The sequence below is a fragment of the Callorhinus ursinus genome, unplaced genomic scaffold, assembly GCF_003265705.2.
Source record: "Callorhinus ursinus isolate GAN/ISIS: 27379988/994484 unplaced genomic scaffold, GSC_fseal_2.0 scaffold12, whole genome shotgun sequence".
Lineage (NCBI taxonomy): Eukaryota > Metazoa > Chordata > Mammalia > Carnivora > Otariidae > Callorhinus > Callorhinus ursinus.
In genome coordinates this window covers 32,609,736-32,632,932 of record NW_027397074.1, presented here as the reverse complement: position 1 = coordinate 32,632,932, position 23,197 = coordinate 32,609,736, and the positions used below count along the sequence as shown (strand labels likewise).

Below are 23,197 nucleotides of genomic sequence, written 5' to 3'. Positions count from 1 at the left end.
ACACACACACACACACACACACACACACACACACACACACACACACAACCTGACTCTAGTTTATTCGATTGCCAGTTTTAGTTAAGTTTTATCAAATTTTTAAATAAAAACTTCCAGAGAAACCAGAAATCCACACATTGTTCCCATGGGACGTATAAACTGTCACTTCAACAGTTTCACTGGAAAATCATAATTAAACCTTAAGCTTAATTTTATCTGTAGACTAATCAAAAGTAACACACAGATATTTTTAGGGATTCATTAATTTTCGGTGTAAAATAGAAGTTTGCTAGTTACTGTGTAAATTCTAAATTTCTTAGGTTTTTGGTTGAGTTCTATTTTCAGAATGAAATTTTCCTACAGTTTAAAGAATTATTTATTTATTTGAGAAAGAGAGAGAGAGCTGGGAGTGGGAGGGGCAGAGGGAGAGGGAGAGAGAAACCCAAGCGGACTCTGCCCAGCGAGGAGCCTGACTAGGAGCTCCATCTCAGAACCCTGAGATCGTGATCAGAATGGAAACCAAGAGTCAGATGCTTAAACAGCTGTGCCACCCAGGTGCTCCCCCTTTTAAGATTTATTTATCTATTTTAGAGAGAGGAAATTTTCCTACAGTTAAGAAAAAAAATCCTTCTAAAACCTGATTCTATCAGTCTATCATTGTCAATTACTGAGATCCTGGGATGCAATGTTAGGGTCCTTCCTTAATAATGGCTAGAACTTGCAACTGATTATTGAGTGCCCACAATATGCAGGCACTGTGCCGAATGATTTACTTAATTTAATCCATTTTACTTTAATTCTGTGTTAAAGATGAGAAAAAGGGATGGTTAGTGATTGAATAAGCAAGTGGCAGAGACTGTGCTCTTAACATCTGTGCATTTGGCACCTTGGGTAATAAAGATTCTGTGTGGATTTTAGCTTTCATAGCCATACTCAGTATCACAGTTAAATGGTGGTGTTTCTCAAATCTTTGTTCTTATGAAAAGACCATGCAAGATGTAAAGGGTATTTAGGGAGTTCTGACAATGTATTTATGTCTGTTTCTGTACCTGACACTGGAGGCCAGAAACATTGTATGACAGTTTGGGACCTTCAGTGAGCCCCTTAGTCACTCTGAGTCTCACTTTTTCATCTATAAATAGAGTAGGTTTACAAATTGATGATTTTTAGGGACCGTTCAGATTCTAAATTCCTTGCATATCAAGATGTTCCAGGTTTATTAATTAAATAATATATTTAATAGAATAATTAAATTACTATTAACTCTTATGTGCTTTGATGTATTATAGAAACATAATGCTCTCATCTGAAATCTGTTGACACTTAACACATCTCTGAAAGTATAGCTTAGGGAAATGGCAAAAAAAGTATCAATTTCATATGCACCATTTTGCTGTTTTGTCTGGGTAATTCTCTGAAGTTGTTAGAGACACTTACTCTGCAGTTATATATTTGGATAAATAAACATTGACAAAAACACCTGTTGAGCAATTTTTATCATTAGACAATCCAGTCAGTGGCTTGAAGGAGACAAGGATTGGCCGTAGTGTAAAGAAGGTATTATTTACACCTAAGAAATTCCCCTTGACTTCTGAATCAGTCTGGTCACTCCCAGAGAGAGTTGTGTAACTTGGAGTTATGATGTCTTGTCTCAAGTATTACCTGTGTGCAGTGGGGCTCAACTGGGAGAGATTTTTCCCCTTAGGAGACTTTGGCAATATTTGGAAACATTTTTGAATGCCACAACCGGGACAGGATTGCCAGGATTTAGCCAATATAAATACATCATGCCCACTTCAATTTGAATTTCTGATCAATTTTTGATAGTTTTTTTTAATAGTTTTTTTTAAGATTTTTATTTATTTATTGAGAGAGAGAGAGAGAATGGTAGAGAGAGAGCATGAGAGGGAAGAGGGTCAGAGGGAGAAGCAGACTCCCTGCTGAGGAGGGAGCCCCACGCGGGACTCGATCCCGGACTCCAGGATCATGACCTGAGCCGAAGACTGTTGCCTAACCAACTGAGCCACCCAGGTGCCCAACTTTTGATAGTTTTAATATAAGTATGTTACATGCAATATTTGGGATATACCTATACTAAATATATTCATTGTTTGTCTTGATTTTTGTTTTTGTTATACATCTGGATTTTAATTGAACTGGGAGTCCTGTATAGTAGTTGACAATGCTAAAATGGGCTTGAGGGTTGCTAAGGCATCTAGTGAGTACAAACCTGAATGCTCCTAAACATTCTACAATGCCCAGGCCAGCCATCACCACCATTTTATCTTGAATATGTTCATATTTCACTGAATATAAATGTAACAAGAATTATGCAGTCCAGCATGTCAATCAATAGCACTAAGGGTGGTAATTATAATCTGTGTGCAGTCTGTTTCACTTGTATAACATTTAGTCTCCTCATTTTTTGAAATATTTTTATTTATTTATTTATTTATTTATTTACTTACTTACTTACTTTAGAGAGAGAGCATGCGTGCACCTGCACAAACAGCAAACAGCAGGGGGTTGGGGAAGGTGAGGAGCAGAGGGGGAGGGAGAGAGAGAGAGACAATCTTAAGCAGGCTCCACCTAGCAGCAGATCCCTATGCGTGGGGCCCCATCTCAGGACCCTGAGGCCAAAACCAAGAGTCAGACACTTAACTGACTGAGCCACCTAGAGCCCCCAGTCTCCTTGGTTTTAAATTTTATAATAGTGACACTGATTTGGTGCTTTTCTACTTAAACATGTTTAGAGATATCATTATCTCTATACAAGTAATATTCCTTGTCCCCATCTGCTATTAATTGATGCGTATAAGTGCTTTGAAAAGTTAATATAAAGCAACATTGCTGTGATGCTTTCTCTTTTTTTATTTTTATTTTTATTTTTTAAAGATTTTATTTATTTATTTGACAGAGAGAGACACAGTGAGAGAGGGAACACAAGCAGGGGGAGTGGGAGAGGGAGAAGCAGGCTTCCTCCCGAGCAGGGAGCCCAATGCGGGGCTCGATCCCAGGATCCTGGGATCATGACCTGAGCCGAAGGCAGATGCTTAACGACTGAGCCACCCAGGCACCCCCCCTTTTTTTTTTAAAGATTTTATTTATTTATTTGACAGAGAGAGACACAGCGAGAGAGGGAATGCAAGCGGGGTGGGGGGGAGTGGGAGAGGGAGAAGATGCTTTCTCTTTTTTTAAGCTGAAGGTTATTTAAATTCTGATAACAGAACAAAACCCCTTAGGATTATCACTGGAATCATAATCCACAACCAGAGCATGAAAATCAAAGTTCCAGCAGAGATTCAGAGCTAGGTGCTTAATATTAGGAATATGAAGATGAATAAAGCACATTTTTAAATATTAAATTAGCTGGAGTCTAGAGTTCAGAGAAGTAAAGCAGACATGCAGATGAATAACAAGCTCAATAATTCATCATAAGAGTTACTGTTATAAAAATATATGAGAGTCACTATGGTGACCTGACAAAAAAGGCTCAGAACCATGGCATAAACGCAAGCCCTCACACTCTTAGAAGATGCAGGCTTGTCTTCCAGAAGAAAAACAAAACAAAACAAAACAAAAAACCTTTATGGAAGCTCTCCTTTTACATGTCCAAGCAATTTACGAAGCTGCTAGCAGAATTGATACTGAGGTTTTTGGTGCCTCACTGCAAAATCTGTAATGGTGTTTTCTGAAATCATAAGAGATCAAAATCCTTTGCCCTTTTGACAGCTGTAAATTAGAAATGTCACCATTCTTCAGGCACTGCCAAGTTACTTATTGTCCCTAATTTCCAAAAAGAGTTTCTTTCCCTCCTTATTCTCTCAAGGATACAGTAACACCATGTAACTCCACGCCATTTCCTGATCTAAGAGCTGAATAGTAGGTGGATGGGGGTGGGAGTGCCTGTGCAAGTCTGCATCCTCTTCATGCCCTTATCTATTGCTTCTGCAGGTATTGGGATGTAAACGTCATTGCCAGGATTATCTTTATGTTTGCCTCCAACTACTGAATAGATGAGAACAGTAGTATGCATCAAACATTTATATCCTAGTTGAGGAAACAAAGAATATATATAGTGACAGAATGTGGTAAGCACTGGAAGAAAGAAACAAAGATCATTTGATGAGATCTCAGAGGAAGGGTACATTCTTTAAACTAATAGGATCAGGAAAATGGAATGGAATGCTGTATGTCAAAAGCTCTTCACTAGGGGTACCATTGGAGGTGCAAATGGTGATTGTTGTGAAGTCCTTTGCCAGCAGGCACAGTTCAAACATGTACGCGTGCCTTCTTTTGATAGACAGATAGTCATGGTATTTCTGTAGTTTGTGTTTTCTCTCTGGGATGTAGCAAGAGGCTTAAAGTCAATTCTGGGCATCTGTAACCAGTTTCTAATCCTAGAAGTATGTAGCAAGTTTGAAGAAGTTTACATTTATCCAGAAGACATATGCTGGTTTTGTGTTTGTGTTAAATACTTTGAACTTGGTAGTGAGAACTAAAACTATTCTAAATTTGACTCAAGTAAGTTGTATTGTGTTCCCATTTTGTGTGTCTTTGTCTCTTTTTAAATTTTTAACAAAAATACTATTTTATTAAATATATTTGGAATTATACAATATTAATTTCATCAAAATTTGTTAGTTCTTTGTGTATTTTACTTTGCATTTATGGCACAGAGGAAGAACTATTAGGTTGACGTCCTCTCACTATCAGAAAGAACTACATAGTAAATAAATAAGAAGAAGGGCAAGGTAATGGGGCGCCTGGGTGGCTCAGTTGATTGAGTGCTGCCTTCGGCTTTAGGTCATGATCCAAGGGTTCTGGGATAGAGCCCAGCATTGGGCTCCCTGCCTGGCAGGGAGCATGCTTCTCCCTCTCCCTCTGCGGCTCCCCCTGCTTGCGCCCTCACACACTCTCTGTCTCTCAAATAAAGAAATAAAATCTTTAAAAAAAAAAGAATAAGAAGGGCAAGGTAATGAAATTAAAATCAATTGTTAATGTGTCATTCTTTAAGAACAAAGGGACTCCATTAAGAAGAGGCTGTAAAGTAAAAGTGGACTCATATATTGATGGGCACAAAAAGTAGGGAATTGAAATAAATGATTCACTAATAATCAAAGAGGCAATGAGCAAGGAACTCCCTAGAATGATTTTTGAATGTTGAATACAACTATTACCATTACTGTTACTATTACTAAACTATAAAATGGCCTTTGAAATTCGGATTTGCTTTATAAGTAAAGAGAAACTATTATTGTAACTGTATGTTTTTCACATCAAAGGTGCAAGAAATAGTGGATGTTTTCAGTGCCTATTCCTATTCTATATAGAGTATAGTGGTTTTCAATCCCATTTTTCCTGTACCATCTCAATATGTAATGGACTTATTCATTAGTAATAGTAGCTCACTATGGCTATGGTTCTCAAATCTGGAGAGTGGATCATGGATCGGCAAGAGGATTTAAGAACCCCTGGGGGAAAGTTGTTTATTCTGGAAAAAAAAATCTGGAGAGGCTGAAATTCCTACTCATTAAGAAGCTGGAGCATCAGGTTGGATAAATTTCCCATAAGGTAGGCTATTTCCCACTTAAATGTGAAAATACTAGCATCTATAGGATTATTTATAAATTTCCCTGCCTCCATCCATAATCCTTATTCCACGTAAAGATAATTATTAGCTTCCTATACCAACTATTCAGCTTTGTTAATAATAACAGAATATCTGTCATTTTGAATAGATTACAAAACATTGATACAAGAAGTTGCAAAGGACGAAAATAGACAATGGCTTAGTATTCATTCTTCCTTCAGAATATGGAATAAATATTCATTGTTGTCTAAGCTATAGAGTCATTCCTTTACATTTTGATATTTTACAGACATAGGTAAATTATGTTCTTCATTTAAACAAGTTAATAAGCTTACCCAGGGTAGCCAAAAAATATACTCAATCATACTTTAATATTTCTCTTTTGCTAAAAAGCATTCTATGCCACTAGTGAACAGACCAAGCCCTTACATTACTTGTCTTCAATAAAACATTATTATCTTTTGGCATCCTCTTGCACTAGGGGAAATAAAAAGTCACATGTGGAGAAGTTCTAAATGCTAGACAGAAATGATCCTTGGAGGGCAATTTTTATCCTCCACGGAAGTATTGCAGACTTCTTCCATTAGCATAGTCCCAGGGAGCAAAAGGTTAGGGAACTGGGACTGCCAACTCTACCTGAACACATAAGTCAACATTTCCTCCAAGCGGCGAGGGAGTGTGAGAGTGCACCCACATGTGCATTAAAGTATCTGAGACGAGGAACAACAATTGTAATATTTTACTTTGGAATATACTGTACAGATGGTGACATTTTGTTTGTGGTTGTAGGGAAGAAAGTAAGGCAGTTTCCAGATTCCCCCCTCAACACCTACCATTTGGCATAGGATATGGGAGGTTGAAGAAAAAGGAGGGATTTTTGCCTCAGTTGAAACAGCTGGAAAACAGATGGAAGCTGGTGTGCAATTTGCCAAAAGCCTTGTCCAAGTCTCCCACCCATTTTCCACCAAAGAAAAACTAGTCAGGTGATAGCAGTGGAGGCCTTAGGGTCAGCAAATGATGGGCTTCAGGACATGTTGAGGAAATAAAAAGAAAAATTTAAAAATCCAAGTTTATAGGAAATACAAGTCCAGAAATGTAGTTCCAAGGAGCATGTTTTTAATAGGAAAGAAAAAGTGGGAGCAACATGGGTGAAAACCACAACAGAATCATGGATGCAGGGATGAAAGTGTACACAGAATTAATTGACATTGGTGCTACCTCAACTGTGTTGCCTTTCTCTCTCTTAGGTGATGAATTCAGGAAGCACACACCCACTCTTTGTCAAGTTAGGTACAATGTAATTATTGCATGTGCAATTATGTTAAGTGTAAGTGTGCACAGTTCACATTGTTTTAGTCACTGGATTTTACTCGCTGAGCTACTTTGGTTTGGAATTCAGGCATTCGATAAATTGCTTTTGGATTTAAATGTTGAATTATAGCCAGACTTTTGTTTAAATTCAGTCACTGGGTATATAAACCTCCTGTTGTATATTTCTAGTTACAACGGGCATGTATATAGATCCACTCCAAGTGACTGTTCGTACAAGCATTGGCCCAAGTTCTGTGCACTTGTGTGTTTGTGTGTGTATGTATGTATTGATTTTGAAGTACTTTTGAATACTACAAAAGTTAAAGTATTTCAAAAATAACAAAGTAATAGGCTTTCTTCAATGTGAATTTGTTCATTCATGCTTATATAAGGGAATGTGTTGACCATGAATCATTCAAATTGAATTGCTCATGAGAAAAAATGCTCTGGCTTTGCTGTCAGTTTCCAGAGTTGCTTTACAGAAAGGAAAAGAGTATTGTCCCCACATAAAGAATAATCGTCTGCAGATTTCAGACTGAGCATGGCTCCAGATTGGCAATAATACTTTTGATTCACATGAGAATATAGATCCTGTGAGAGGTACTTACCTGAATATTCTAGGCTGTGACTGCGTTTGCAGTCTTCCAGGACGGCCAATGGAAACAGTAAATGAAAAAAAAATTCAATCATCAGGTAGGTTTGCTCACACAGAATAGCCAAATGCTGTAAAGATGTAGAGGTTCGCAAATCTGTAGATAAACAAAATAAGTGGTTGATGACTGCAGGTTCCACTTTGAGTCAGGGAAGTTGGCATCGTGTGAGCACAGCCTATCTGAGAGCTTCCACGTCATCTATTACAGAACTTCTCTTGTCCTAGTTCATGACTTAGTATACGGTAAAGCCCGTGTGTGTCATATCAGAAGCCACTTTTGCCCTGAATTGAGCCCTGCCTGCTCTGCCAAGGTGGGGAGCCAGTCAACACAGGGCTAAGTATGACAAGCCCAGAAATGTGCTCAGTGAAATCTGAGAAATTTGCAACTGTGCCACTGCATCAGTGAATCCTCCTGTGATCCCTCAGAGGAAAAGTAATGGCCAGTGCACCAAAATTTCGATGCAGACTGTTTGTAGTTGCTGCTGCTGCTGGACCTACACAATTTTGCATCGAGCCAACGGAGATTCAGTAAGAGTCAGAATGAAACTGTTTACATTGGAGTGCCTTGTCTGGTGGATTCCCATTATGCAGGGCCCTCTTGACTTCAGTTAGACTTTCCCCGCCAGACAGAAAAGAACACGAATATATATATATACTAAATACTAATGTATCTATATGTATTACTTAGCAGATTTAAGCATCATTGGATGAAGAAACAGATGTTGCCCAAAAAGGTCTTTCCTAAAGTATGCCATATTTATAATTTAAAAAAATTAAAATGTCATTCTTTATAACCTTTTTTTTAAGAGATGGGGGAGGGGCAGAGGAAGAGAAAGAGACTCTCAAGCAGGCTCCATGCCCAGTGCGGAGCCCAGTGTGGGGGCTCGATCTCACAACCCTGAGATCATGACCTGAGCCGGAATCAGGAGTCGGACGCTTAACTGACTGAGCCACCCAGCTGCCCCACACTTTGTAACCTTTGATTAACCATCATTTTTCCTATTTCTCTTCTCTCATTTGGGCTCATAGAAGACTTCATTGTATTCCCACCTGCTAAAGACGTCACAGTTTATGTGCACATGCGCAAAAATAGAGAACTGAAGTAAATTTTAAGAGAGCACAAACACACCACTTACCTTGATCATGTTGCTATTTCCCTTAAGATAGATTCAACATGAATTCGTGGAGCTGGTATGATTACCTGTTACTGGTTTATGTGGATTTTTTTTTCCATTATAGGCTCACATTCTGTCCTTCAGTATATTAAGAATGTCTTCTAACCTATATCTCAGGGATATGATAAGGATACGTGAAGTACTATATGTTAATTATGTCTTAAACACATACGAAGAAAGATGGAACAGTATGCTCCAAATTATTATTATTTGTAAATGGCATTATAAGATTTGATGTTTGGATAGCTTTGTTAGGTGTTGTTCATCTTTTTTTTTTTTTTTGAGATTTGTTTACTTATTTTAGGGCGCCTGGGTGGCTCAGTCGTTAAGTATCTGCCTTCAGCTCAGGACATGATCCCGGGGTCCTGGGATCGAGTCCCGCATTAGGCTCCCTGCTCCTTGGGGAGCCTGCTTCTCCCTCTGCCTCTGCCTCTGCCTCACTCTGTCTCTCTCTGTCTCTCATGAATAAATAAAATCTTTATTATTTTTTTAAAGATTTTATTTATTTATTCATTTGAGAGAGCGAGAATGAGAAAGAGAGAGAGCACATGAGAGGGGGGAGGGTCAGAGGGAGAAGCAGAGCAGGGAGTCTGATGCGGGACTCGATCCTGGGACTCCAGGATCATGACCTGAGCCGAAGGCAGTCGCTTAACCAACTGAGCCACCCAGGCGCCCCATAAATAAAATCTTAAAAAAAATAAGATTTATTTACTTATTTTAGAGAAAGAGAGAGAAGGTGCCCACAAGTGGAGGGAGGGGCAGAGAGAAAGAGAGAGAGAGAATCCTCAGGCAGACTCCCCACTCAGCGCAGAGCCCGATGCCAGGCTCAATCCCAGGACCCTGAGATCATGACCTGAGCTGAAATCAAGAGTCTGTGGCTTAACTGACTCAGCCACCCAGGCACCCAAGTATTGTGCATCTTCTGTTTATTTCACATATAATGAAAAAACATTTAAAAACTTTTCATAGTTTGGGAGCCTGGGTGGCTCAGTTGGTTAAGCAACTGCCTTCGGCTCAGGCCATGCTCCTGGAGTCCTGGGATCGAGTCTCACATCGGGGTCCCTGCTCAGCAGGGAGTCTGCTTCTCCCTCTGACCTTCTTCCCTCTCGTGCTCTCTATCTCTCATTCTCTCTCTCTCAAATAAATAAATAAAATCTTTAAAAAAAAACTTTTCATAGTTTGAATTATATGAACACAATTTTATTTATAGATTCCACATTGGAATTCATATTATACAAAATAAAAGAATCGCATTGCTATTGCCCTCAAAGAGACTGAACTTAAGCAGAAATTAAAAGGTCAGTAAATAATGCACACACTCTTATTATGCTTGTCTGCGCTTGAACTGACTTTTGTGGTGCAGTTGCTAAACATTCGAATTGCTTAAATATTCATATGCTAAGTCAATGCTTTTTTTTTTTAGGAATTAAAAAGTTCAATCCTACTTAGATTACTTAGATCCCAAGTATACATGTTAAACAAGTTATGAAACACAATTTTACATCCAAAATTGTGTTCCAGAGATGGTTTATTTATCTTTTTATCATATCAAGAGCAGTTATGTTTTTTGTTCATATTTTGAAAGAATAGTAGGTAATTTGCCAGTTAGGCTGTGAGTCACATGAGAGCAGATCAAAAAAAAAAATGTCTTTTACCCTGTTGTGAGATCAGTCTTACTGCTCTCTATTTTTCCCATGTCTAACACAGTACTGAAAAAGTAGTTAGTAAATACTCCTGGTATGAATGATGTGATTGAATACATTTGAATGAATGAAGTAAATCTAATTCTCTCTTACTTTTTTTTTCTTTTTTCCAGACTCCCAGGAAGGAAATTACAAGTCAGAAGTCAATAGTAAACCCAGGAAGGAAAGGACAGCTTTTACCAAAGAGCAAATCAGAGAACTTGAAGCAGAATTTGCCCATCATAATTATCTGACCAGACTGAGGCGATATGAGATAGCAGTGAATCTGGATCTCACTGAAAGACAGGTAAAGTTGGACATTGTTGTGATATGGTATTTTTAATTGTGTTGAGTCAACAGTCTTCTCTCACCATTTCTGAAATATTTAGATCTGTGGGTCTTAAATACCATTTGGAAGACAGGTGTTCTATTCCATGATGAAGTTTTGGCCCAGCAAAATGACAAAATTAAGGATAAAGATAGCAATGTTTTAAGGAAAACTACATTTATTCAGTTTAAGGAATCGTCCTTTATTCTGTAATTGTGTCCTTCCTATATATTTTGGTTTAAAAATAATTATTTCTTGTATATAATGATGGCATATAATGAGCAATTTTGTTTGCTTGTATTTTAAAATCTTATTTTGGTATAATAGAAAGCTACAACCCCATGTTAGTTTCCTCTTGCTCAGGACAGGGTTTGCTATGTAACACATTAACCCCCAAACCTCAGTGACATAACAAAAAAGTTCACTATTTGCTCACTCTCCATACTAACTTTACAAGTCCAGCATTGCAGACAATCACTCACTCATGGACCAGTCTGACTCTCTGGCATCTCGACATGTGGTGTCCTCAGTAACCACAGGAGGTAAGAAAGAGTTGGAGGTTCATGCATTGACCTTTAAATGTTTTCACCTGGAAATGACCCATGTCGCTTCCATTTATACTCTAAGGTCCGGAAATCATCAGGGGTGCCACTTAAGTTCAAGGGGGCTGGGAAATGATGGGAGCAAGGGCATATAGATCATTGGTAAATATTTCCCAAATATTTTTGAAATTATATTGTTCTCAAAAATTTTAAATTCTGACATCGACTCACTTAGAGAACACTTTGAAATTATTGATGATCCGTGGACCCCAGTTGATAAAACCTAAAAAATGCCTTTTAATTAATTACATTTTAGGTCCTTTCTTGGATTTTATTTGCTCCAGTAGTGCTCCCAGTGCATTCTTTTTATGGATTCTGATTTGCCCTGGGAGAATCTAGCCTACTGATGGTTAACAGTTGCTAATCTTTGGAAAAACATTCCTGAAAGGCAAATCCAAACATCTTTATGGACAGTGCAGTTATGATTGGCACTCCTAGGACTGGAGTCTCATTTCCTCTTTCATTGTAGGCACCTTCTCCAGGGATCCCATCGGAACCAAAGAAATACCAACAGGGTGTGGATAAATGAATACTATCGTAGGAGAGCAAGTTATTTTATCCAGTTTCTTAAATCATCTGCTTTCCTTCTTTTAATTTCTGGATTTCAGCTTTTGGTAGGATATTTCTGGGTAGTGGGAATATATCAAGGAACACTTTTATGTGGTTTTATTTATTGGCAGCTTATATTTTATTAAATATTATGGCTAGTGCCTAAGTTATGAAGCACAACATTTTCCTTCCCTTGAACTTCACATACGAAGTTCCCTCCGTAAGTGTACAACATTTGGCATGCTGGAAAGGAGAGTCCAAAATCTACATTATTGGACATCTGTTTTATTTTCATTTTTTTAAAAACTGGGAGCAGATAAAGAAAAGAAGGGTGGGGAGGAATTACATGTTAATGTCCTTATATATATCAGTGAATTCTAGGAAATGCAATCATGTTTTATATGATACATAAAGGAAACAAACTAGGATTTGCTTCCAAGCTCCAGAAATAATGGGATGCAGTACTATACTCTTAGTCAAGAGAAAAGTGAAGATTCTGTGCTTGCTGTCCTGGGGATGGCTTTGGTTAACTGTGATTATCTGATGATAAGGCAGAGGTTTCACTTTTGGTTTAGAATAATTTATTTTTAGAAGCAATTCTAGAAATTTGGTCTGGGAATTTTTTAGGTATTTTGGATATGTATTTTTCTTCCTGAGTTGCCATTTATAGAAAATAATGATATACAATTTTAAGCAAAATTATATAGACACACACACACACACAATTTTAATCTTGTTTTTGTTTTTTAAAGGTCCCTTTTCTGTTTTGTATCAGTTAGCCTTTGCTATGTAACAAACCATTCAAAAATCTTAGTGGTTTTAACCAATAACCAACGTTCAGTTTGCTCACAATTTTGTGGGTCAGGGATTTTGACTGGGCTCAGTTGGATGGTTATACTGCTGGCCTTACTTAAATCCCTCATAGAGCTGTAGTCACCTGGTGGGTTTGAAGAGCTGGTTGGTCTAGATAGCCTCGGCTGGGACACTTGTCTCTGTTGTGTGTGGTTTCATCTTCTTCTAATAGGTTCCCTGGGACTTTTCAAATGGGGGTAGAAGCATTGCCAGAAGTAGAAGAAGAACTCCAAGGTACAAGGGCTTTCAAAGACTCTGCTTACCTCACATTTACTATGCCTCATTGTCTAAAGCAAGTCATATGACCAAGCACAGTGTTGATGTAGAAGGTGACCATCTAAAGGAATGGATACATGGAAGGAAGGCAGCATTTGTTGGAGGCCATTACTGAAATGACCTAACTATAGCGTCATAGGGGAAAAAACAAACAAACAAAAATCCTTGAGATATAATTGGATTTTCAAAGAATTGAAATTTTGTATTGTGCAGAAGATTTTTTTATCCTATAAATCTTTATTTCCAATTTTGCAAGTTAATATGAAAAGGAGATTCATGTATGTGGAATTCAAATTCCCACAATCAAAATTAAGTCTTTAGAGGGCCACTATGTGTTAAGTAATAAAAAATTGAATTATTATGATAAAAATTTGAACAAAACGACTAGGTTTTCCCATTGGAATTGTGTATTCTTAGGCCAGTAACAATCTCCCTAAGGCACAAAATGGAAATTAAAACTACCTTCTCTTACTTCTACTCAGGTTTATATGTCATAATGGGTATGAAAGGATTTCTAGCATAAACTATAAAACACAGTTGTCAGCCAAAGGGGGGAAATGTCTACCATTCAAGGTATAGTGAGTTAATTATTTTGTAACACAAATATTTGTTGAGCTAGATGCTAGAAGTAAAACCTTGCTAAAATAAGCTAGACAAGTTTTTGCTAGAACATGGGAGAGGCAAAGATTGATGAAGTACTCACATCGTGATGAGTGTTGAATATCACAAGAGAGGAATGACAGGGTTGTGTGGGAGAATGTTCCTGATTCTGCCAGATTTCATTTTATTCCTAGACTTCTGTGTAAACTCAGTATCTTAAATTGAGTATCTGAAGGCTTTATTTATGTCTTCTGGGATGAATTTTACTATGCTAAGTTTATCAGGAAAATATTGTGTGCTGTCAGTCATCAATTTTACTCTTCTTAAAGGTCTGAAAGCATATTCCTCCCAGATGCAAGAGCTTTTGTCCCAGTGAGATATTTTCAGTTTATTTTCTCAAGCTTGGGCTTTTAAATTTATAAATATAGAATTATAAAATGAACCCATTTCATTCATCTTCTTTTAATTGTGACACACCAATTCTATCACTTTGATTTTGCACTAATGCTATACCTACTTATCTGTGTAATCTATACCCTAACCCTATATATTCTTAAATAACACCCCTTGTATAGGATTTCCTGATGTAAAATATTCTAATTATAGACATGTACTTTTTTCATTTCCATTCTGCAAGGTTTATCTTTCCATACTTTAAAATAACCTGAGACTTATATCTAACTCCATTTTTTACAGTGTTTTCCATAACTTTAATAGAATTTTCAATCTCCTAAAATATTTTTTCTTGATTTTGTAAAAGCTTTTCAAGACTCAAATGCAAAGGTAGAATTCATATGTGTATAATGTAAAAAGAAAAAATAAATATTAAATAATCTATAATAATTTATGGTGGAATTGTTTCACAGTAATAACTTTCTCCTAAATGAAAATTTAATTTATAATCAGAAGTAGTCTTTAGATATACTTTAATCTAGGAATTTTCTTTAATTGCCTATTAAATATGCCTATGTATAACTTATATGTTATTTGTACATACCCCTACTTTGTTTATATCATGAATCAACATACTTGCTACATTTTATTATAGGCCATGTACATGTCATTATAAAGACTTACTATAGAAAACAGATTTGCTAGGATGATTAGGTTTCCTTTAAGGAAAAAAGTAAGATTAAATCCTTAAATATCACTCAGGACCTGAATTTTCAAATCCCTATCTGAAGAATAGTTCTGCAATTTTGCAAAGAACTCAGATTCTTAATGCTTGTGTCTCCCATAATGCAATGCCTTTACAAGTCAGGGAAGTCTATAATCCCCTTTGAACTCCATCTGGTCAAAGAAGAAGAAGAAGAAAAAAAAAGAGGCTCATTCTGCAAAGTAATTCCACATTAGCACATAGGTATTAAAGAAAATTATGTTAAATAACAATAGAGATACTAGAGCACAGTTGAGCTTCAAATATTTTTAATTACATAATGCTGTTGTGTGGAAGTTACCATTCTAGTATCTCCCAGCTTCTAACGTAGAGTTTCCATTTTACAACATATTCTTACATACCCTCCTCAGTCAACAGCTAATAAGCCTCAGTTGGCAGAGCCACTTGGAATATTTTGAAGAGCCAGTTAGTCTAAAGACCCTCCTATCCCAAGGTATTTTTACATTTGACATGCTTATTCTGGCCTTTTCATCCATCCAGACACACTTGGAGAAAGCTGCTGCCAATTTTGTAATATCTCACAGTGGGAAGAAGAGAGAAGGCAGCTGCATGAAACTATAACAGGAGTGACAAAATGGACATTTTTATACAGCTAAAGCTGCCAAATATAGGAAGAATGGGAGAGATCCTTTCATTTCACAAAGCTAATCAAAGGTGCAATGTTGCAGATTTGTAAACTAGCAAAGATTACTGGAATAAACAGACCGAATTCATGGTCCCTCTGCCAAGATAAATGGAAAATCCCACCTACTTGGATCATATTCCATTAGTGGAAATGAGAGGGATTATGCTTTGTTTGTTACTCCTAAATCATTAAATGGCTCAATGCCAAGTATTTTCAAAATAGGCATCCGTTTTTTGGATCACTATGAAGGAGAATTTTCCATGGGCCAAATAAACAGTGGTTTTGTCTTTTGCTCATCAATTTACACAATCCCTGTCCTTTGAAAGTTTATTTCTATAAATTCATATGAATATTTGTAGTTATTTAGCTAATAAATTATTCTCCATGACCAGACATATTGTGTGTTTAAGGTAATTCAAGACTACCTCTGAAGCCAATGATGTTAGAATATTTCCTCATTTTCATTAGAGTAGTATTTAACAGTCACCTGAAGTCACAGTAAGATGTTTCTTTGCTTAAGTCATGGTGTGTCTGCTATTTTAAAAGATTAAACATGAGGGGTGCGTGGGTGGCTCAGTCGGTTGGGCATTGACTCTTGGTTTTGGCAAAGGTCATGATCTCCGGGTAGGGGTTAGAGCCCCTCCTGGCCTCGGGCTCTGTGTTCAGTGGGGAAGCCTGCTTGAGATTCTCCCTCTGCCCCTCCCCCTGCTCACTCTCTCTCAAAGAGATGAATAAAATCTTAAAAGAAATAAAAATAAAAATAAAAAAATAAAAGTTTAAACATGAGTTGACCCCTACTAGAAAAATGGTGGTTAGCATAAGGTGGAGGAGTTGATGGTGGTCTATGATGGAAGCTTCATTTTTTTTTTAAAGAAATGCATATGGCCAATGTAGAATCTTGACTTTTTTTTTTTTAAGATTTACTTATTTATTTTAGAGAGAGAGTGCGAACAGGAGGAGGGGCAGAGGGAGAGGAAGAGAAAGAGAAAAAGAGAAGCAGACTCCCCACTGAGCAGGGAGCCCGACTCGGGGATTGATCCCACAACCTTGAGATCACCACCCCAGCCAAAATCAACAATCGGAGGCTTAACCAACTGAGCCACCCAGGGGCCCTGAGACAATGTACAATCAAAAAGCAGATTCAGAACTATCTTACATACTACAAAACAAAGGCTATGAAATAAGAACAGTAATGTAAGACAATCAGTTATAAAGCAAGATCTATAAAGAAAAGTTCAATGATTTAACCCTCTCCTAAATCAATTTTTAGAAATATTACCTGTATAGTGTAGAAGGCTGAGAAATAAGCAATTGATTGATCTCTAATAATTTACAAATATAAATATCCAAACATGAAATAATGTAGAAAAAAATCTCAGAAAAATAAGGCCCTACCCTTATTTAAACAGCCTTGAGAATATATAACAAATAAATTTTTTAAATATTAGGTGGATAGAGATAGCAATATACAGATATGTATCTCTCTCTATATATATATACACATACACACACATATATACACAAACACATATACACACACACATATATACACATACACACACATACACACACATACACACACATATACACACACACATATATATACACACACATACACTCACATATATACATACGCACATATATACACACATACACACACATATACACATATACACACATACACGCACATATACACACATATGTACACATACACACACATATACACACGCACATATATACACACGCACACACATATACACACGCACACATATATACACACATACACACACATATATACACGCACACACATATATACACACACATATATACACATACACTCACATATATACACACACACATATATACACATACACACACATATACACATACACTCACATATATACACATACACACATATATACACACATATATACACATACACAGACATATACACATACACTCACATATATACACATACACACATATATACACACACATATATACACAAACACAGACATATATATGAATGTATGTGTATATATAGGTACATATCTGTATATTGCTATCTCTATCTCTATCTCTATCTATATATATACAGACATACACACCTATAAAGTGAGCCTTTATTTTAGAAACTTTATTAAAATTTGCTCTACAGATTCTTGCTATGAGCATTCATCAAACTGATATAATGAAAGGATAAGGATAATTCTTTTTAATCTCAGAATTGCCACATTTTATTTCCCGATTTCTTCAAAAAGGAAACAAATATATTAATTGATACTTAATTAGTAAACCAACAATAACATTCTGAAACATAATGTGCATTGTATCACACGATCACCATCTTATTTTATTTTTTTAAAATTTTATTTATTTATTTGTCAGAGACAGAGCACAAGCAGTGGGGGAGCAGCAGGCAGAGGGAGAAGCAGGCTCCCTGCTGAGCAGGGAGCCCAATGCGGGACTCGATCCAAGGACCCTAGGATCGTGACCTGAGCCAAAGACAGTTGCTTAACCAACTGAGCCACACAGGGGCCCCTGGACAGTTTTGTTTTTTGTTTTGTTTTGTTTTTAAATTTTGGAACTTTTTCCAGATATTTAGCTTATTGACTATTCTTTGTGGTCAGTGCATTTGAATATGATAGTAATAATTACTATTACACTTTCTTAAAATAGTCCTAGGTCTAAGGAAGGATCCCTAAATCTAGTAAATGAAATGATGAGTATAGTGAAGGCTCATATATATTATAATAATGAAGTTAAGCTTGTCTAGAAGTAATCAGAATATTAATTTCATTAGGTTGAACCATAGGAAGTTGCCTATTATTCTACTGTACTGATAAAAATAGTGTGTTCCTATGTTTCAACCACATACTTACATTTGATGGGTTTCACTTAATTAGATCATGACTAGAAGAGTCTGTTAGTCAAAATGGTATATACTGACTGTGATATGCTGCTAACTCTTGTTAAACATCATTCCAGAGACTAGGCAAAATGTTGAGAACAAAGGCCATCATTCTAGTTGATATATGAACAAAATAAGTATGGGTAGTGGCTCAGAATACACAAATTCTATGTATTAAAGTTTGCTAGTCAGGGATTTTTTTAACACAATAAAAGATAAAGTTTCCTAATTTAGTTTTGGTGTGTCCACACAAATTTACTGAAGTCATATGTTCATACTATGCTTAGGTAACCAGTATTTCACTTAAAATAACTAAAAGGCACACCTATTTTTTTAATTGTGTAAGAAATAGCATTAGGAATAATGAATTTTCACTGTAAATTAGTATTATTGAAATAGGCCGTTTGAGTTGAATTTCCTTAGGTATGACAGAAAGGTATTATTGTAAGCACCCATTACTAGTGTGACATTTCTAAAAAGTCAAAAGGAATCACTCCTCTGAAAATTTTGCCCATCATGTGAATGACTACTTTGGTTGCATTTTTGGAAAGGAGAAGTGTGCTATTGGCTTGTAATTATACCCATGACATATGATTTATTATGGAGAATTTCATTTGTTGTCTCAAAAAAGTTATTTTTTTTGAAATATATAATTTGCCTATGGCTCCCAGTAGCTAATGTGTATTCAGTTTGTTTAAAAATATGGAAAATAGTAAATATTTTATGACTACATTGGTGAGCCTAATTCTCAAGCATTCTAAATAGGAAAAAAAAGAGACTTCAAAACTGAAAATTATAGAGGTGAGGAAATGATTCATTGGTCATAAACATTGTGCTAAAATAGGGGATAATCATGAAAGGCAGCCCTCTATACAAGAATTCAGGCTTTCGTCATGGAATATGTTGTAACACCCTTCATCCTCCTAAACACACACCCTGTACCTCCCAACCCCAAGTTGCACGGCTGTGGAAACAGCACAGTCAGCTGGTTGCTGCTTCCGTGCACTTCTTGAAAATAGCTAAGGGATTCCTTCTTTTAATCAGATATAAATCTATTCAGGCAGGAAGAGTATTTCTTTTCCGCATTTTTCATCCTTACCTTATGGAGCATTCTTGGTTCTAATTCTTCAGTTCAACTGCTGACTTTGCCACTGAATTACTTGGGTAAGTCTTTCTAGGGTCTGTTTACCTTGGCTTACGAGATAGCTGCCGTGACCAAATTTAATCACAGGGCATGTGATTAAATCTGCAAATTGTACTTACGAAATTATTCTTCGCATGTTTTCACGTGGTAAAGATGTGAATAAATATTTGTTAGATAATGTCTACAGTATTTCAAGCGCCCAGATACAGATGAAAACAAGAGTATTAAATCTACAAATTCCAGATGTTTAGAAACCTCTAGATACGTCACTGAAATATTCAGTTTTCGTCCAGATGTTTGGTGTTATGATTGTTTCTTCAAAAGACAGACATTTATGGTGTTATATAAATACGGGTTATGGCCTTATGTAGTCTAACATCCTATCAATCTGTTTGCCCCTGGTCATCTTAGGAAATTGCGTGGCAGTTGCAGATGCATGTTTCATTTGTGTTGTGAGTCCTAAAACGACAGGTATTATGGACTTTTATATGGAAGGCTGTAATGTGAATGACTAAATAAACTAAATAAAAAGATAAAACGAATGTTTAGCAAATGGCAGCAGTGATTATCACAGGACAAAATATGATTTCTAAATTCTGAAATACGTCATTCAAACAAATTACTCACAGCAAAAATCACTTGGCTGCTTTCTTCAGTAAAAACAGTCAAGATGTGAACAAATGATTTTCTGTTTATTTAAACAGTAGTTTGATCATCCAGGAAATGTAAATACTAAGGGATAACAAGTGAGACTTCTTCATACTAAGCAAATGTTCTGAAAATTAAGGTGTATAACTGAACAAAATATTCACTACCATAATACAGGAGGTTGTTATATATTTGTTACTTTTTAATATGAATATTTTTTTGAAAGCTATCTGTATGCGTAGATGTTAGGAGTCTATAAGGTTTGGTTCATACTGCTTTGATTTCATGAATAATAGTACTTTTCCATAACTCAAATTCTTGGGATAAAGAATTTTTATCTGAGTTGTTAATCATACTATGTAACAAAACAAAATGCACTTTATATGGAATCTTGCCTTAGATCCAAGCTTGAAAAAGGAAATATTTGTAAACAAAAACCTCATTTATCTAGCACTTTTCAGAGAAATTGTATACTAGAAACTAAAATTGCCTTTAGGACCCCCAAAATAATGAAAGTTCACAAAATTTATATATTATGCTCCAAGATGGACAGATTTGTTTTAATTATATGCAAAATGTTTGATGACCCAATTTCCTGGAACCTATGGTATTGCTCTAGGTTGCTAGGACAAAAATTTCGGATGCCAATAATATCAAAAGCATGAGATTCCCAGAGGAAAGAAATAATTTGCTATAATAATTATGTGGCAATATAGCCGTGTGGAACAGTGACCGTAGGGGTAGAGTTCTTTACGGTATCATGGACCATTGGGAGAGTCTCTTAATAGTGGATTAGCAATGATACCAACTAGAACAACAAACAGTTTAAGGATATTCTATAAAATATGAAGCTAATCTTTATATCAAAGGCTTTCATATACAGCCAGTAAACTGTTCCTTACATGTCTCTTTTCTTGACTCTGTATGTCTTGAGGGCAGGGACTTTGTCTTACTCATTTGTACATTCCCTTCCTCTAATCCCTCCCATTTTTGATCTAACACAGTAGGTGTTGCTAGACATTCCTAACATCAAGTATATGAATGAATAAATGGAGCTTGAAAGTCACCAAGGAAATGTGAGATTGATTTTACTCTGTCTAGTTTATAAATGCAGATTAATACATAAAATGCACATGTAAACTTTAATCAAAATAAATAGCATATTTATTTTTTAAAAATGAAGTGTCAGGCATTTGAATGATTATACTTTAGCTAACTTATAATAAACAAAACAAAAAGCTGTTTTTTTCAATTCAACCAATGAAGCTGGATTATAAAATGATACTAAATTAAACTATAGTTTGTTTATTTATAAAACTTTGGTATTAATTTTCTAGTGGAAATATTGATTTATAATCTGGGATTACTTTTATAGATTTGTTTTTAATACTGTGATGCTAGTAGAAAAACATATGCTTTTCCCTAAAATCTTTCTCATTTCAATTAACCTCAATATTTTATAGTATATTTGAAAATAAATCTGGACACACTGACTTTTGATATTTTTCTGTTTTTATAATATGTATCCATCATGTATTTGTTGCTGTTTTTTGTTCTAATTTCATGGAATTCTGGTATCAGATACATAATTTAATCTCTAAAGAAAAATAGTATATAATTACTGTATAATTATCAAATGCTTTCACATCCATATACATGTGTGTGTCTTTATGTATTCATATATCCATACATGTACGTAGGCATATATAGCTACCATTGAAAATTATGAAAGCCTTTTCTTAGTCTGTTAAAAAAAAAGTGAAGTGGCAAATTTTCACATGGTCACAGAAAACAACACAAAATAGCCTATACAACTTCTAAAATCAATACCATATTCTTAACATTTTTCTCATTTAGAATTGCACATAACAGGTTTTATACTGTTATTATAGAATTACTGTACCCCTTCTCCCAGAAAAGGAAATAAGTGTAGATTTTAAAAGAAATCTATTCCTCCCATTTTCTGCTAAGATTATTTTGACTGAATATTTCAACTCTTGGTGACAATGATGATGATGTGTTTCTTCCATCTGGAATTGTCCATGGAGAAAATGTCCCTATGGAGAATCTTGAAAGGCTCATTATTCCAATATTACAAATATGAAAATTGGGGTAGAGAGAAGTATAATTTTCTCAAATTTACACAGAAACTCAGAAGTGAAGCCAGGAGTAGAACCCAACTCATGTGGAAAAGATCTAATGCAACATGCAATGTCAAGCTTGCAAAGTAATTAAATTGAGTAGTATAATTACCTAAATTATAGTACAGGAAATAGTGTCATATTTACGAACCTAATTATATCAAGTGGGAGAATTACATGAATGATAGTAATCATATGGATGGAGTTCACATACTTTATATGCTTTACTTCTCTATTCTAAATACTTAAAAAGTAGGAGTTTGAAATATAACAGGAACAACAACAACAAAAGGCCAGTCTGAATCCAAACCACCCCCAGGTTTAAATTCTGGCACCCCATTTTCCCCTCTGTGTAATCTTAAACAAGTTACTTAACCTTTGAGTCTCAACTTCCTCATCTATAAAATCGGAATAATATTAAAGGTATCTGGAAAAAATCATGACTATTAGAAATAGTTCATAAACAACACCTACAGTATAGTTGCCTAGCCTTAAATAGGTATATAATAAAAGATAACTACTGATCGTTTCATTATTAAGTAACAGTAACACATGAACACCCATCAGCTAGTTTTTGTTGTTGTTGTTTTTAAAGTTCACTTATTTATTTTTTAGTAATCTCTACTCTCAACATGGGGCTCGAACTCACAACCCCGAGATCAAGAGTCGCATGCTCCACTGACTGAGGTAGCCATGCAGCCCAATCAGCTAGTTTTTAACCAATCTTCTTTTATTACATTTTCTGAGTTTTTAATCAATCTTTTTCAAGATTTTCTTATTTTTTTAAATCGTCAGATGAATTAATATATATTAGAGTAATGTATATTTATAAGAGTTCAATTATGGCCTCATAGGCCAATGAAAATCCAGAGTTGAGAAATGTCTTATTTATTTATTTATTTATTTATTTATTTATTTATTTATTTATTTA

At 35.7% G+C, this 23,197-nt stretch overlaps 1 protein-coding gene across 1 annotated transcript in view; it reads left to right on the top strand.

The window, feature by feature from the left end:
* The window catches only part of MEOX2 (mesenchyme homeobox 2), a 71,172-nt gene that overhangs the window by 43,679 nt on the left and 4,296 nt on the right, over positions 1-23,197 (top strand). Inside the window, exon 2 of the mRNA XM_025873284.2 lies at positions 10,548-10,720. Coding sequence (XP_025729069.1) covers positions 10,548-10,720 — 173 coding nt within the window. The remainder of the gene's footprint in view (positions 1-10,547; positions 10,721-23,197) is intronic.